The 15,091-nt window shown below is 41.4% G+C and overlaps 1 protein-coding gene across 1 annotated transcript in view; it reads left to right on the top strand.

The window, feature by feature from the left end:
- MPP4 (MAGUK p55 scaffold protein 4) overlaps positions 1–15,091 on the top strand; it is a 325,130-nt gene that overhangs the window by 34,155 nt on the left and 275,884 nt on the right. The window contains exons 6-12 of the mRNA XM_073646104.1: positions 3,753–3,834; positions 4,219–4,304; positions 6,045–6,116; positions 8,761–8,957; positions 9,049–9,111; positions 9,964–9,996; positions 13,254–13,279. Of these exons, the coding sequence (XP_073502205.1) occupies positions 3,753–3,834; positions 4,219–4,304; positions 6,045–6,116; positions 8,761–8,957; positions 9,049–9,111; positions 9,964–9,996; positions 13,254–13,279 (559 nt within the window). The remainder of the gene's footprint in view (positions 1–3,752; positions 3,835–4,218; positions 4,305–6,044; positions 6,117–8,760; positions 8,958–9,048; positions 9,112–9,963; positions 9,997–13,253; positions 13,280–15,091) is intronic.

The raw sequence follows: 15,091 nt of genomic DNA, 5'->3' as shown, positions 1-15,091 counted from the left end.
TGGCTAAAGCTTGTGCAACCAAGTATTAGGCTGAGGGTGCCAATACTTTTGTCTGGCCCATTTTTGGAGTTTTGTGTGAAATGATCAATGATTTGATTTTTGCTTCATTTTCTTTTGTGTTTTTTCCTTGCAAGCAAATTAAATGAAGATAATAAGACCAAAGAATTTGTGATTGCAATCATTTTCAGGAAGAAACTGAGTATTATCTGACAGAATTGCAGGGGTGCCAATACTTTTGGCCACCACTGTATATACTCATATATTATATAGAGTCATTACAAACAGAGTAATTTATTTCAAGTGTTTATTTCTGTTAATGTTGATGATTATGGCTTACAGCCAATGAAAACACAATAGTCATTATCTCAGTAAATTAGAATACTTTATAACAACAGCTTGAAAAATGTTTTTAAAATCTGAAATGTTGGCCTACTGAAATGTATGTTCAGTAAATGCACTCAATACTTGGTCGGGGCTCCTTTTGCATCAATTACTGCATCAATGTGGCGTGGTATGGAGGCGATCAGCCTGTGGCATTGCTGAGGTGTTATGGAAGCCCAGGTTGCTTTGATAGCAACCTTCAGCTCGTCTGCATTGTTGGGTCTGGTGTCTCTCATCTTCCTCTTCACAATACCCCATAGATTCTCGATGGGGTTAAGGTCAGGCGAGTTTGCTGGCCTGTCAAGCACAGTGATACTGTTGTTTTTAAACCAGGTATTGGTACTTTTGGCAGTGTGGACAGGTGCCAAGTCCTGCTGGAGAATTAAATTTCCATCTCCAAAAAGCTTGTCGGCAGAGCATGAAGTGCTCTAAAATTTCTTGGTAGACGGCTGCGCTGACTTTGGTCTTGATGAAACACAGTGGACCTACACCAGCAGATGACATGGCCCCCCAAACCATCACCGATTGAGGAAACTTCACACTAGACCTCAAGCAGCTTGGATTGTGGCCTCTCCACTCTTCTTCCAGAGTCTGGGACCTTGATTTCCAAATGAAATGCAAAATTTACTTTCATCTGAAAACAACATCTTGGACCACTGAGCAACAGTCCAGGTCTTTTTCTCCTTGGCCCGGGTAAGACGCTTCTGGCATTGTCTATTGGTCATGAGTGGCTTGACACAAGGAATGTGACACTTGTAGCCCATGTCCTGGATACGTCTTGTGTGGTGGCTCTTGAAGCAATGACTCCAGCAGCAGTCCACTCTTTGTGAATCTCCCCCAAATTTTTGAATGGCCTTTTATTAACAATCCTTTCAAGGCTGTGGTTATCCCGGTTGCTTGTGCACCTTTTTCTACCACACTTTTTCCTTGCACTCAACTTTCCATTAATATGCTTGGAGACAGCACTCTGTGAACAGCCAGCTTCTTTAGCAATGACTTTTTGTGGCTTACCCTCCTTGTGGAGTGTGTCAATGACTGCCTTCTGAACATCTGTGAAGTCAGCAGTCTTCCCCATGATTGTGGAGTCTACTGAAACAGACTAAGGGACCTTTTTAAATGCTTCGGAAGCCTTTGTAGGTGTTTTTGTTAATTATTCTAATTTACTGAGATAATGACTTTTGTGTTTTCATTGGCTGTAAACCATAATCATCAACATTAACCAGGGCTGTGGTGTCGAAGTCGTGTAGGTGGAGTCGGAATCGGAACAAGTATAAAAGGGACAGACTCCGACTCCAACTTCTAAAATTTATAATAAATTGGGTACAGTAGTTCAATGCGGTTTGTGGGGAATATTTTTTCATAATCATTTGGGAAAGTTATGAAATGTCCTATAAATGTCTGTCCTATTCCTGATCTAAGGTTTAGACTTTTAGCTGAGATGAATCTGTGCTCGAGTAAATTTATCACTTAAACACGAGCCATGTATGAGGGAGTCGTGGAGTCGGTGTCATGGAAATTGAGGAGTCGGAGTTGGAGTCAAAGTCGGAGGTTTGGCTTACCGACTCCACAGCCCTTACATTAACAGAAATAAACAATTGAAATAGATCACTCTGTTTGTAATGACTCTATATAATATATGAGTTTCACTTATTGTATTGAAGAACTGAAATAAATCAACTTTTTAATGATATTCTAATTTAATGAGAAGCACTTGTATGTCTCAACAGGCACAGAAAAGTTCAGCTCTAACACTGGCAGAACATGCTGGGGTAGATAACTTATTGAACAACACTCATATGATATTTTTAACCAGGACAAGAGTTGCCCTGAGGTAGTCACCAGGTAGTTGTCTGCAGCCATCTGTTGTTCCAGATCCCCCATCACTCTACAGATTTTTGTCCTGATAGGCTCAATTTAGCAGCAATCCTGAATAGGTCTCTCAACATCCTTTACTTAAAGGCGTTGTCTGACAGTCATTTTTTTTAAGCCATGGGTTGATTAAAAATGGAGGCTTACCTTTGCGGATCCAGTGCAGGCCGCTCCGAAAGCGGGGTCTGCCTCGTTTGGGAGTCCACCGCTGCAGTCTATAACTAGTCAGGTAAGCAGAAGAGCATGTCATCGGAGAAATGTCATATGCAGAGCTTCTGGGACTTCTGAACGGGGCAGACACCATTTCCACAGCGGCCTGTGCTGGATCCGCAGGTATGCCGGAAGGTGAGTATGCCTCCGTTTATTATTTATAATGGCTAAAAAAAAACATGTGTTTTACTGACAGACAACCCCATTACCTATCAGCAGCAGCTTCTGACCAGGAGTTGCAGTAGAATGAGCATTTTATACCCTGGATCTGCCTTGAGTGACCATAGCCAAGCTCATATACTCACAGCACACACAATAATACTTAGTAATTTAACCATTACTGATCAATTGGGCGCAGTCAGACAGTCGTATAAATTGTGCCAAGATCGGAACGCTGTGCACAGACTGGTCGGCAGCTCTCCCAACCTTAGTATAATGGCTTCATGTATTTGAATGCAGCTGTCATGCTCAGGTCGGAGATCCGCCGGCCAGTCCGTGCATTGTCGTCCAATCTCGATCCGATTTATACGGCTGTCTGACTGCGCCCATTGCCTGATACGTTAACAGAGCCATAGCTACGCATTCGGTGTAAGGTGCCCCTTGACCTCATGAGATAGTGCACACATTACTATTTAAAGGGCCAGCACCCATACAGATATGTTCTTTAATTTTTACACGTAAAAAATGGCAGAATTCAGAGCTTTTTATTCTGTTAAAATGACAGACACCCAAAACAGAAACCAAATGGACCCCATTAATGGCAATTGGGTCAGTCTAGCACTGTTTATATCCATCACAGGACAAATGTTTTTCTTGCTGGAGTTTCATATTTTTTGTTCCTGTAATGGCATTCAGAAAAAAGGAAGTCTGAACTGCAGTCTGCAGAGTAAACCTAGTATACATGTAATAACAGCTGATCGGGTATAACCACAGTGTGACATTACGTGACTCAGGTTGGACAGTTACTCCGCTGGATCAACTCAACTATATAGTTTATATGTCTTCTGTAAGGGGTTGTGGCGATGATTTTTTGCCGTCCCTCTTACATGTCAATTGTTAATTTTGATTCCAGTACAGTTATGGGTTGTCATTGGTCGTTTTGTACAGGTGCATTAATGCCAATTCACCTACTAATTATGGTTAGTGCCCATAAAATGCCCCGTGTCATATTTAGTGGTAAACTCCTTTAGTTCATCTTCTTCTTTATACGCAGTCATATACATAGACTAACCTGAATAGTTATGTCATAAATGTCTCATCAGTGACCCTTACATAATATTATTTTTTCCAAGGGCGCTACAATTAAACGTCATGAAATCACTGGTGACATCATAGTTGCCAGAGTCATCCATGGTGGCCTTGCAGATAGAAGTGGTAAGTGTACACAACTGGAATAAAAAGTGTGATTATTATTAAAGAGGTTGTCCAGGTTTATCACAAAATCTGCAGTTGCTCTATGTGACTGCAGACCTGTGAATCCTCACACTGCGCACAGTGCGTATTGTGAGGATTCTCTGGTGCCGGCGGTGAGGATCGAGCAGTCATGTGACCGCAAGTATGTGATATGCATACTCCCAGCCACATGCTGACTAGACGCAGCTTCGCATGCTTGTGTGAAGATTCACAAGACTGCAGTCAACCCCTTTACCTATCAACAGCAAAAAAGCAACAGTGAAAAACCTGGACAACCCCTTTAAGTGTGTCAGTATTGTGAAGTGTACATTGTATCATTGAACCTGTTCCTTACTTCCATCACAGGTCTCCTGTATGCTGGTGATAAACTGGTAGAAGTAAATGGGGTTCCTGTGGACGGCCTGGAACCTGAACAAGTTATTCAGATTCTGGTATATATGTAATATCATATAAAATTACACACATTTCACATCTTCTACAGTGATCTACCTGAGCACTACAGTTATTTGTATGCAAATGTTATGTTTTTAGCATATTGCATATAAATGATTGAATATTAGTAGGCATTTGCATTGCTAGATTCTACTTATACGTACACTGTCGTGTAGGCACAGACAACAAAAGGGCGTGAGTTTGGGAATAACATACCCAAGATGAGAGGTATAATCGGAAGAGATGGATGGGGGGCAGAATACAGAAGAATATTGTGCTTCTTCCCTATGCTCTATAATCGGAAGAGATGGATGGGGGGCAGAATACAGAAGAATATTGTGCTTCTTCCCTATGCTCTATAATTGGAAGAGATGGATGGGGGGCAGAATACAGAAGAATATTGTGCTTCTTCCCTATGCTCTATAATTGGAAGAGATGGATGGGGGGCAGAATACAGAAGAATATTATGCTTCTTCCCTATGCTCTTTCTTTTCTATGTCTTTTTTATCTTCTCAGTTTTCACTCTTCCTTATTACCTCTTTTTTATATTGTTTCTCTTTATTCTCCCTTTACCCATCTCTCTTGCTTTGCTGTCTTAATCTCTCTCCCTTTCTTCTCCCCATCTGTCTCCTCTCTCTTCCCTTCCCTCTCTCCAATCCTTTCTCTATCCCCCACTCTTTTCTCTCCGTCCCTCCCTTTTCTTCTTGCTCTGGATTCTCTCCCTCTCTTTAAAGGGAACGTGTCATGCCATTTTGACCTATAAACTGCCACCAATGATATAGAGGTCATGTTATGTGCATCCCTAATGTATCTAAAAAGCTAAACACACCAGTATATAAGTAAAAACACTTTTAGTCTTTGCTCACCTTGTAAATCCCAGGTTTCCAGTCATGTGGGTGACTCTGGATATTGCTCCAGTCATGCTCCTCTGGCCAATAGTCATGCTCATTGCTCACTGCAGTTATAATGATGGACTGAACTGATCAAACATCACGACCCTCACTGAGCAAATCACCACAGGTTTGTGCTGACAGCCAGCTCCTCTGGCATGTGCATTGAAGCTGGGTGTTCTTACCCAGCTTCACTTTTGATCTGCGCATGCTCTGGAAGGTGCCGGTACTTAGAAGCTTGGTACATGCCTTGAGCGCATGTAGCGATGTGAGCAATGAGCACTCACAGCATGCACCAAGCCTCTAAGTACCAGCACCTTCCAGAGCATGCGCAGATCGAAAGTGAAGCTGGGGACATATACCCAGATTCAATGTGCACGTCCGGGGAGCTGGATATCAGCGCAAAGCCATGTGATTTCCTGAGAGAGGGCCGCAACATTGGATTAGTTCTTCCCATCATTTAAACTACGGTGGTCGACTCATGACTACTGGCCGGAGGAGCGTGAATGAAACGATATCCAGGAGCACACACATGACTGTAAGCCAGGGATTTACATAGAAGGTGAGCAAAGATGACTTTTTCTACTTATATGCTAAGGCGTTTAGCCTTATAGACAGGTTTGGGCTACACATTAGATGACCTGTATGGCATTGGGAGCAGTTTAGAAGGGCAAAATGATGTGACAGGTTAAATCTCTTTTCTTTTTTCTTTCCCTTTCAAAACTCATTCTCTATTGCCATTCATTTCTCTTTCTTTCTCTCCTTTTCCCTCTAATTCTTTTCTATATCTATTCTTTTTTTCCTCCTTTTGTCTTTTATCCCAATAAATATTCTTTAATAATTCTGCAGGTTCATTCTGAAGGGACAATCATCTTTAAACTCATACCCGTAGGTGATCGCACTGTAAGCAGTCACACCATGGTAAGTTGAATCCATTTCTTTTAGTTCCTATATGTTTGCTTTAACACTCCAAAGATGCTACTTATGCTTTAAGCCACCGTCACACTAAGCGAGATCGCTAGCGAGATCGCTGCTGAGTCACAACTTTTGTGACTCAACAGCGACCTCAGTAGCGACCTCGCTATGTTTGACACTTAGCAGCGACCAGGCCCCTGCTGTGAGATCACTGGTCGTGTCGGAATGGTCTGGACATTTCTTTGATCGTTGAGGTCCCGCTGGGTAGCATGCATCGGTGTGTTTGACACCTTACCAACGACCTTGTTGACGACTCAGACACAGAAACACATAGGCTTGCATCGTTATACAGGTCGCTACGGGTCGCTGCATCGCTGCTGCGTCGTTGGGAAGATCTGACTGTTTGACATCTCACCAGCGACCACATAGCGACGCAGCAACGATCCCTGCCAGGTCGTATCGTTGTCGGGATCGCTGTAGCGTCGCTTAGTGTGACGGGGTCTTTACACATGGCTCTCTAACTAACCTAATGTTAAAAAATCTACATTTAAGTTATCCTCACAGTCATGATAAATTTAGAATTGCCTAATCTCAGTGTCTTATTATTGTCTTACTAGTATTAGCATGTGTCTAGGTGTTTGACCTTCTCAGACATAATAAAAATCTCTTTCCATTTATAAATGAGTTTTCCAAGTGTGCAGTTATTTCTGGATGATTTCTTCTGTAATTGCAGAGAGTTTGTTCACTCACCCCACAGGATTCAGTTGACTCATAAATGTCCATTTTAAAAAAAGGAGGAAAAAATTTAAAGCACCTAAACAAATATATTATCTCTAAATTTCAACCTTACTCCCTCATGGAATTTTTCTGGACCATCAAAGGATTTAGGCCACGTGCACATAGTCAGTATTTTTGAGTTTTTATACCTCACTATTTGTAAGCCAAAACCAGGAGTGGAACAATACGCTGCGTCCAAAGCTCTACTATATCCTGATCGTGGGCACATACCCTAATAGAAACACGTCACCACTTCTGCATTTTTTACCCACTCTTGGTTTTGGTTAATAGTTAGGTAAAAAACTCACCAAATACTGAACGTGTGCACGTGGCCTTACTGAAATGCAAATGAAGGTGGTAAACATAGGATCAGATTTTAATCTTAGATTTTCTGGGAGATACTAGGGCACACCTTAAAGGTAATTTATCATTAGGATTTTATACCTCACACTAATGCAATGTATTTACAGGCGCTTTCAACGTCATTAAATCCATACCTTAATTGTAGATAACCCTTTTGCAGTTTCTGAGAAATCCACTGTTGAAATCATATGCAAATGAGCTGCAAGTGCTTTGTGGTAGGACAATGCACTTGCATCTCTCCTGCCCTCCCTATTTCCTACCTGCCTTCTGTTTTTTGAATGACTATTCACTCTTGTTATAGTGTCCTGCTTCCCCTGACCTGTCATTCAGACACAGGAGGCAGGCGGACAATAGGGAGGAATGACAAGAGAGTTTCAACCATGATGTATAAAATTCTCAAGACAGGTTCCCCTTTAAATCACGGATGTACTCATAATGTTTTTTTTTTTTACAAAATAAAGCAGAAGGTTGCAGCCATAGCCTTTTGTTTCCTTCCCTTGTTGTCTTGTTGCTCTATACACAGCAAGTCTCAGCTGTATTATACAGCCGGCACTTGCCTCTATCTTAGTTGCCTTAACAACTTGAATGCTGCTGTCAATCAGTTAAATGATTGCAAGGTGCCAATGAGTTACAATGGCAGCTTGGGGCCTCCATCTTTGAGGTTGGGCTTGTTGTACTGCAGTATTGCAGGTTCAATCCTACTCACCAGAAGATTTATGTCATTGTTTTTTCCACATAATGAACATCTTAACACTGAAACCAACCAAAACAATGGAGGAATTGTGTTTTTATTCACCATTTTACCCGACTTGGAATTTTTGTTCCAGATTTTCAGTACATTATATGGTAAAATTAATGGTGTCACTGAAAAATAAGCCCTTGTAACAGCTATGTTGATGGAAACATTTTTAAAAAGTTATGACAAAAGAGCAAAAATGAAAAATTGCCTGGTCAGGAAATGGTGAAATTAATCTGTAAATGTTCATTTAAAGGGAATCTCTCACCTCGGCAAATGCTATTTATTGGCAGATAAAGGAATAATCTGTAGGTTGATAGTGTTACAATGCTGAATGGCTGCCTTACTGAAAGTGCGGCTACAGGGAGAAAATGAACTTCTTTCCTCCCTGGAGCCGCTGCCTTTCAGTTGCTCTGCACAGATGCTCTGCAGAGCCGAAAGGCAATTAAAGTACCAGGGCAAGTTTACCGAAGCTCACAGTAAAATGAGCGGTGTTGAATGTTCACTATTGCCGCTCGGGTACACCTGTATAACTGGAAGCTGGCGGATCCCCGGAAAAATTACATTCATTTTCACCCAGTGGCTACATTTTCAGTAAAGTGACAAGTTTCCATTAAGCAAACACCTCTTCCTCCAGAATCATTTATAGTTCATTCTAGCCCTACGTTATGGAATGCTCTGGCTGGTAAAGATGTGATGGTGTTGTGTTTTATACCCACTTGAAACCATGTTCTTGTGATTATTTTCCTCTTTCTTTTCTTCTATGTGAATAAGCTGTTTGTCAGAGCGATGGCAGATTACTGGCCTCAGCAGGACCCAGCCATACCCTGTGCAGATGCTGGCCTGCCTTTTAAAAGAGGAGAAATCTTGCAAATAGTTGACCAGAGTGACCCTATGTGGTGGCAAGCACGAAAAGCATCAGACCTCAGCAGATGTGCTGGCCTCATACCATCCAACCACTTACTCAAGAGGTACAGTTCTAATAATACTGTCTACAGTTCCTTCCAACTGTTGCTTTCTATAAAGCAAAAATTATGAATTTTCTTTTCTTTATGTATTCAGGAAACAACGGGAGTTTTGGTGGTCTCAGCCATTCATGTCCCATACTTGCCTTAAAGCATCCCAGTGTGAGTATCTGCTAATGCACTATACTGACAACATTGGGCATCTGTATTTTGTCTCTCTCTATTTTTATCATTTATATTTTACATTTTGTATTTTTTTTTTTTAATATATACTGCTCAAAAAAATAAAATAAACACTGAAATAACACATCCTAGATGTGAATGAATGAAATATTCTCATTGAATACTTTGTTCTGTACAAAGTTGAATGTGCTGACAACAAAATCACACAAAAATCATCAATGGAAATCGAATTTATTAACCAATGGAGGCCTGGATTTGGAGTCACCCCCAAAATTAAAGTGGAAAAATACACTACAGGCTGATCCAACTTTGATGTAATGTCCTTAAAACAAGTCAAAATGAGGCTCAGTATTGTGCGTGGCCTCCACGTGCCTGTATGACCTCCCTACAACGCCTGGGCATGCTCCTGATGAAATTGCGGATGGTCTCCTGTGGGATCTCCTCCCAGACCTGGACTAAAGCATCCGCCAACTCCTGGACAGTCTGTGGTGCAATGTGACGTTGGTGGATGGAGTGAGACATGATGTCCCAGATGTGCTCAATCGGATTCAGGTCTGGGGAATGGGCGGTCCAGTCCATAGCTTCAATGCCTTCATCTTGCAGGAACTGCTGACACACTCCAGCCACATAAGGTCTGGCATTGTCCTGCATTAGGAGGAACCCAGGGCCAACCGCACCAGCATATGGTCTCACAAGGGGTCTGAGGATCTCATCTCGGTACCTAATGGCAGTCAGGCTACCTCTGTGCGGCCCTCCAAAGAAATGCCACCCCACACCATTACTGACCCACTGCCAAGCCGGTCATGATGAAGGATGTTGCAGGCTGCAGGTCGCTCTCCACGGCGTCTCCAGACTCTGTCACGTCTGTCACGTGTGCTCAGTGTGAACCTGCTTTCATCTGTGAAGAGCACAGGGCGCCAGTGATGACTTTGCCAATCCTGGTGTTCAGTGGCAAATGCCAAGCGTCCTGCCCAGTGTTGGGCTGTGAGCACAACCCCCATCTGTGGACATCGGGCCCTCATACCACCCTCATGGAGTCGGTTTCTAACCGTTTGTGCAGACACATGCACATTTGTGGCCTGCTGGAGGTCATTTTGCAGGGCTCTGGCAGTGCTCCTCCTGTTCCTCCTTGCACAAAGGAGGAGGTAACGGTCCTGCTGCTGGGTTGTTGCCCTCCTATGTCTCCCTCCACATCTCCTGGTATCTGCTCCATGCTCTGGACACTGTGCTAACAGACACCGCAACCCTTCTTGCCACAGATCGCACTGATGTGCCATCCTGGATGAACTGCACTACCTGAGCAACTTCTGTGGGTTGTACTGTAGACACCGCCTCATGCTACTGTACCTCTAGGGGTGAGAGCAATGGCAAAATGAAAAAGTGACCAAAGCAACAGCCAAAAAGGATGAGAACAGAGAAATGGTCTGTGGTCACCATCTGCAGAACCACTCCTTTATAGGGGGTATCTTGCTAATTGCCTATAATTTCTACCAGTTGTCTGTTCCATTTGCACAACAGCAGGAGAAATTGATTCAAAATCAGTGTTGCTTCATAACTATACAGGTAGATATCACAGAAGTGTCATTGACTTGGAGTTACATTGTGTTGTTTAAGTGTTCCCTTTATTTTTTTGAGCAGTGTATATTCTTTGTGTAACTCATTGCAATATTTGCAGCCTAGACTTAAAGCGATTGTTCCCTTTCAAAAACTTTCTACCCTGGCTGCAGTGTATTCTAAAAAAAACAAACAAACAAGGTCTACTCATCTTCCCCAGGTCCACTTGTGAGGCTCTGCCTCTGCTCCCGGTGTCTAGCTTTAACTGCGGTGCTGACTTCATGTTGACAGCACGGCAGCCAATCAGTGAGCCCTGAGCAGGGCGTTCCATCTGCACTAGCAGGGTTACTAAGCTCACTGATCGGCTACCATCCTTGTGGTGTCAGCTCAGCAGCCAGTTTCCATATGTATTTTATGTAATTAATAAATAAATATCATGTTTGGTTAATATACTTGTTGGTGTTGAGGCTTTTTCTATGCCTATGCTTATGTAATCATGTGTATATTGAGTAATGACCTATAATTATGTTATTCCATGTGAACAATTTCTTGATGTTTAACTTGTGAAGAAAAAGCAGGGATTTAATGTTGTATCTGTGAAAAACAGTGCACTGACCTCCTATACAGATGTATGAAATGATGTTAGATATTAGCCCTCACTGAAGGCTGGGGCTGATTTCAGCTCTGTTATTAAGCACTGTGATTTCTGTGTAAACTCCTGAGTAACAAAGTAATTCATGTTTTACATTAAGTTTTACTTTGTTTCTTTTTTTAATTACACTTTCACATGGACAGTGAGCACAATTGGGGAAGGTAAGAAAATCTGTCATCAATATTAAAAGGCTATGCTCAGAATGGCATTATTTTTCACAAAGCACAGTAAATGCATACTGAATATATTATACAAACTAAGCCCAACAAAGTTTTTTACTGGCACCTTTGTGTATTTTTTCATCTCTACCTGCTGTTCAGTGCATCCAGCTTCACATATCAGAATGGGTGGTTCTAGTCTTACCTGCTGAAACTATGTTTCTCAGCAGGACTTGCTTCTCTTCAGTGCTGCAGACCCCTCCCCCCTTTCCGGTGTGCTTCAGACAAGCTCCATCTTTCTGTGTTATCATCAAGTTAATCAAAATGTAGAATTCATGTTATGCTTCTTTGCACACTCTGCTCCTGTACACTGACCTGACTGACTGATTTTATCTTCTGCCATTTATATCAGTATAGCTGCAGTGTGGTTTTTCATTATTGCTAGCTGGTTCTAGCAGAGCTCATCTATCCTGCACTTCTCCACAATGGTAGTGCAAAGGTGTGTTTGTTGCCTGTTGCACAGAGATCAGCTATGTGAAACTGCAAATGCTGCTCTGTTGATGTATATGCCAGAAGATAATGCTCTGTCATATGAATCAATACAGCAGCATTTACAGTTTCACATCACTGGTATATCAGCAGCAGGCAACAAACAGAGCTCAACTAATCTCAGCCCCTGTACATTGAGCCCCATACTGCAGTATATCTCTCCTCTCAGCACCTCTTTACAGTGTCTCATCCTGCAGTCAGCACATCAGTTTTCTTAGCCACCTGTATACAACCCGACCTGTAATATATCTCTCCTCTCAGCCTCCTGTGTATAGCCAATCCTGCAGTAAAAATTGTAAAGTGCTGCGGAATATGTTGCCGCTGTAAAAATAAAAATTATTATTATATCTCTCATCTAAGCCCTCTGTGTACAGACCCATCCTGCAGTATATCTCTCCTTTCTGTTCCCTAAATATAGAGCCCATCATGCTGTATATCCCTCCTTTCGCTCCCCTCTATTTACAGCCCATCCTGCAATATATCGCTTTTCTGTCCCCTCTATATACAGCCTTTTCCTGCATTATATCTCTCCTCTCAGCCCCTTTCTACAGCCCCATCCTGCAGCATCTCTCTCCTTTCTGTCCCCCAAATTTAAATCCCATTCTGCAGTATATCACTCCTTTCTGTCCCCTGTATACAGCTCATCTGCAGTATATTGTTCTTCTTGACCCCTATATACACAGCCCTATCTTGCAGTAAATCTTTACTTTCAGTCCCCTCTATTTATAGACTCCTCCTGCAGTATATCTCTCATTTCTGTCCCCTCAATATACTGCCCTATATTGCCGTATATCTCTCCTTTCTGTCCCCTCTATGTACAGCCCATTCTGCAATGTGTCTCTCTTTTCTGTCTTCTCTAGATATCACCCATCCTGCAGTATATCTATTCTTTCTGTCCCCTCTATATACATCTCATCCTGCAGTATATCTCTTCTTTTTGTTCCCTGTAAATGCAGCCCACATTGCCTGGCAGCTCAAACTTAGGGTGGTGATATGTGCAAAATGTGGCAGATTTAAAAATTTGGTACATTGGCACAAGTGAAAAAATATATTTGTACTTTATTATAAGACCACACCGTGATTTTGGGAATAAACCTTTAAGCTTTTGTCTCAGGACATGCATATGTATATAACTTTATGGCTAATGTATTAAATTAATAAAAATTACATTGATTCTGTGTTGTCATTTACAGAGGAAGATATGAGAATTGATGAGAAATTTGTAGAAGCTGGTAAGCGTTTACCATCTATATATATTATAAATATTGTGTATGATAATAGTTTTACTGTCCTCATCATATCTTTTTAACCAGGGTTCGGCAGAGGTGTTCTTTAAAACCTGATCAGGAGTTCCCTAGATGCCAAAAGTAGCGAGAAGTGTTACTTCTACAGTAGGGATGGGACTGGATTAGAGCACACACAGCAGTGCTTATGTCACCATAGGAGGGGAAGTCATTGCAGTTGTGCAGTCTACGAATAACCAGATCACAGTTTTCGGCAAAAATTATGGAAACCTTTTTTAATCTCCATACCGAGATTCCTTGATTTAGGGGTGTAGTTTTAAGAATTTATTCTTTAGTAAAAGGTTGAGAGTCACTGGTCTACATGTCAAATGTCATATTAGCATGACATCATTATGGATATGGTTACAATTTGTAGTGCTCTAATATTAGCATAGAAAAAAAAGGAAATGTTATATTTTATGAAGGAATATTATGATTATTAATCAATGTATGTGGTTTTCAATGATATAAATGTGTACAAGAAATTCTTTTAATTCAGTATCTAATAATCCAAGTTTAATAATTTAGTCTCTGTTTCCACTATACACACAAAATTTATTATGGAATTTACAAGACCTGTAAGAGTACATTCACAAATGCCCAACGCCACCACATAAGAAAACCGCGGCAAATCACAGCGAAAATGCATCGAAAAAGAGCATTGTCACAAGAGATCCAGTTGTGTTAAATGTATTTAATAGCGTGTTAAAAAATGTGGTGAAAACATAAAAGGGTCTTGCAGAAGAGCTATGGGTGTCACAGATATTTTTGGAACAAAACACGCAGTTGATTGTATGAACACCAAAGACTATCTTTATGTAGTGCCATGGAAATTAACTGAAATTCTGAGTAATCCAATTAGCAGAGTAAACTCTAGAAATCTTGGTTCTAAAGATAAGTGGAACAATTAGCGGAGGATTGAGTCTAAGTTGAATTTCCTGATATTTGCGGTTTCATGCAAATTTGAACATTTTGAGAATCAATTGGCGGTTGGCAAAAAAACAAAACAACTTGCCCAGCACCATTTCCCACACTGCTGAAGAATCAGAGCGTGGGATAACTTCATTTTGCATAGCCACACGGCTTCCCCATATTTCCCTGAAGCTATGACGTCTTACGGATCATACCTTGTACAGTGGAGGTCAGTAACTTGGCCATCACAGGTCAGTGATTCTCATTCACATTTTGTATGGCAGAGTGTTGTTTTCCATCTCGAGTCACTGGTTAAGTCTCTCTCTCCTGTAAAGTGTAAGCTCTTATGGTCAGCGGAGTCCCCTCTCCTGTAAAGTGTAAGCTCTTATGGTCAGCGGAGTCCACTCTCTCTCTCCCTGTCTCGTCTCACCTACGTGTAATATACATGCTTTACAGTATTAAAGTCCTCACAAATTTATTTGTTGCAAATCAAATTTTAGGGAAAAATTAGTCGAAGTTGGCAAATTCAAATTTTAGAAGATCCGCTCATCTCTATTGGTTATGTGTTATGGTTCTGCACTAGATTAGAGCAGTATTGCCAATTAGTTGTTTCATATACAGTATATCAGAGGTTAGTGATATTAAAACACCAGTGAGAACAAGAGATTATATTTTGGGTGGGGTTACTGAACTAATGGGGCCTAGAAGAAAAAATAATTTCTATTGGTAAACTTCTCTTTGTGACCAGACATATTACAAATATAAAAGTGAGGAGTAGCTTATTTAAATGGTCAAATATGAAAAGTGGGTATACATGCAAGGGAAAACGATGGGCAACTTGTGGAAAAT

Source organism: Phyllobates terribilis, unplaced genomic scaffold, assembly GCF_046119375.1.
Source record: "Phyllobates terribilis strain yellow unplaced genomic scaffold, ASM4611937v1 Scaffold_9__5_contigs__length_417890890, whole genome shotgun sequence".
Taxonomy (NCBI): Eukaryota; Metazoa; Chordata; class Amphibia; order Anura; family Dendrobatidae; genus Phyllobates; species Phyllobates terribilis.
The sequence above is the reverse complement of the archived record's forward strand: the minus strand, read 5'-3'. Positions and strand labels throughout refer to the sequence as shown.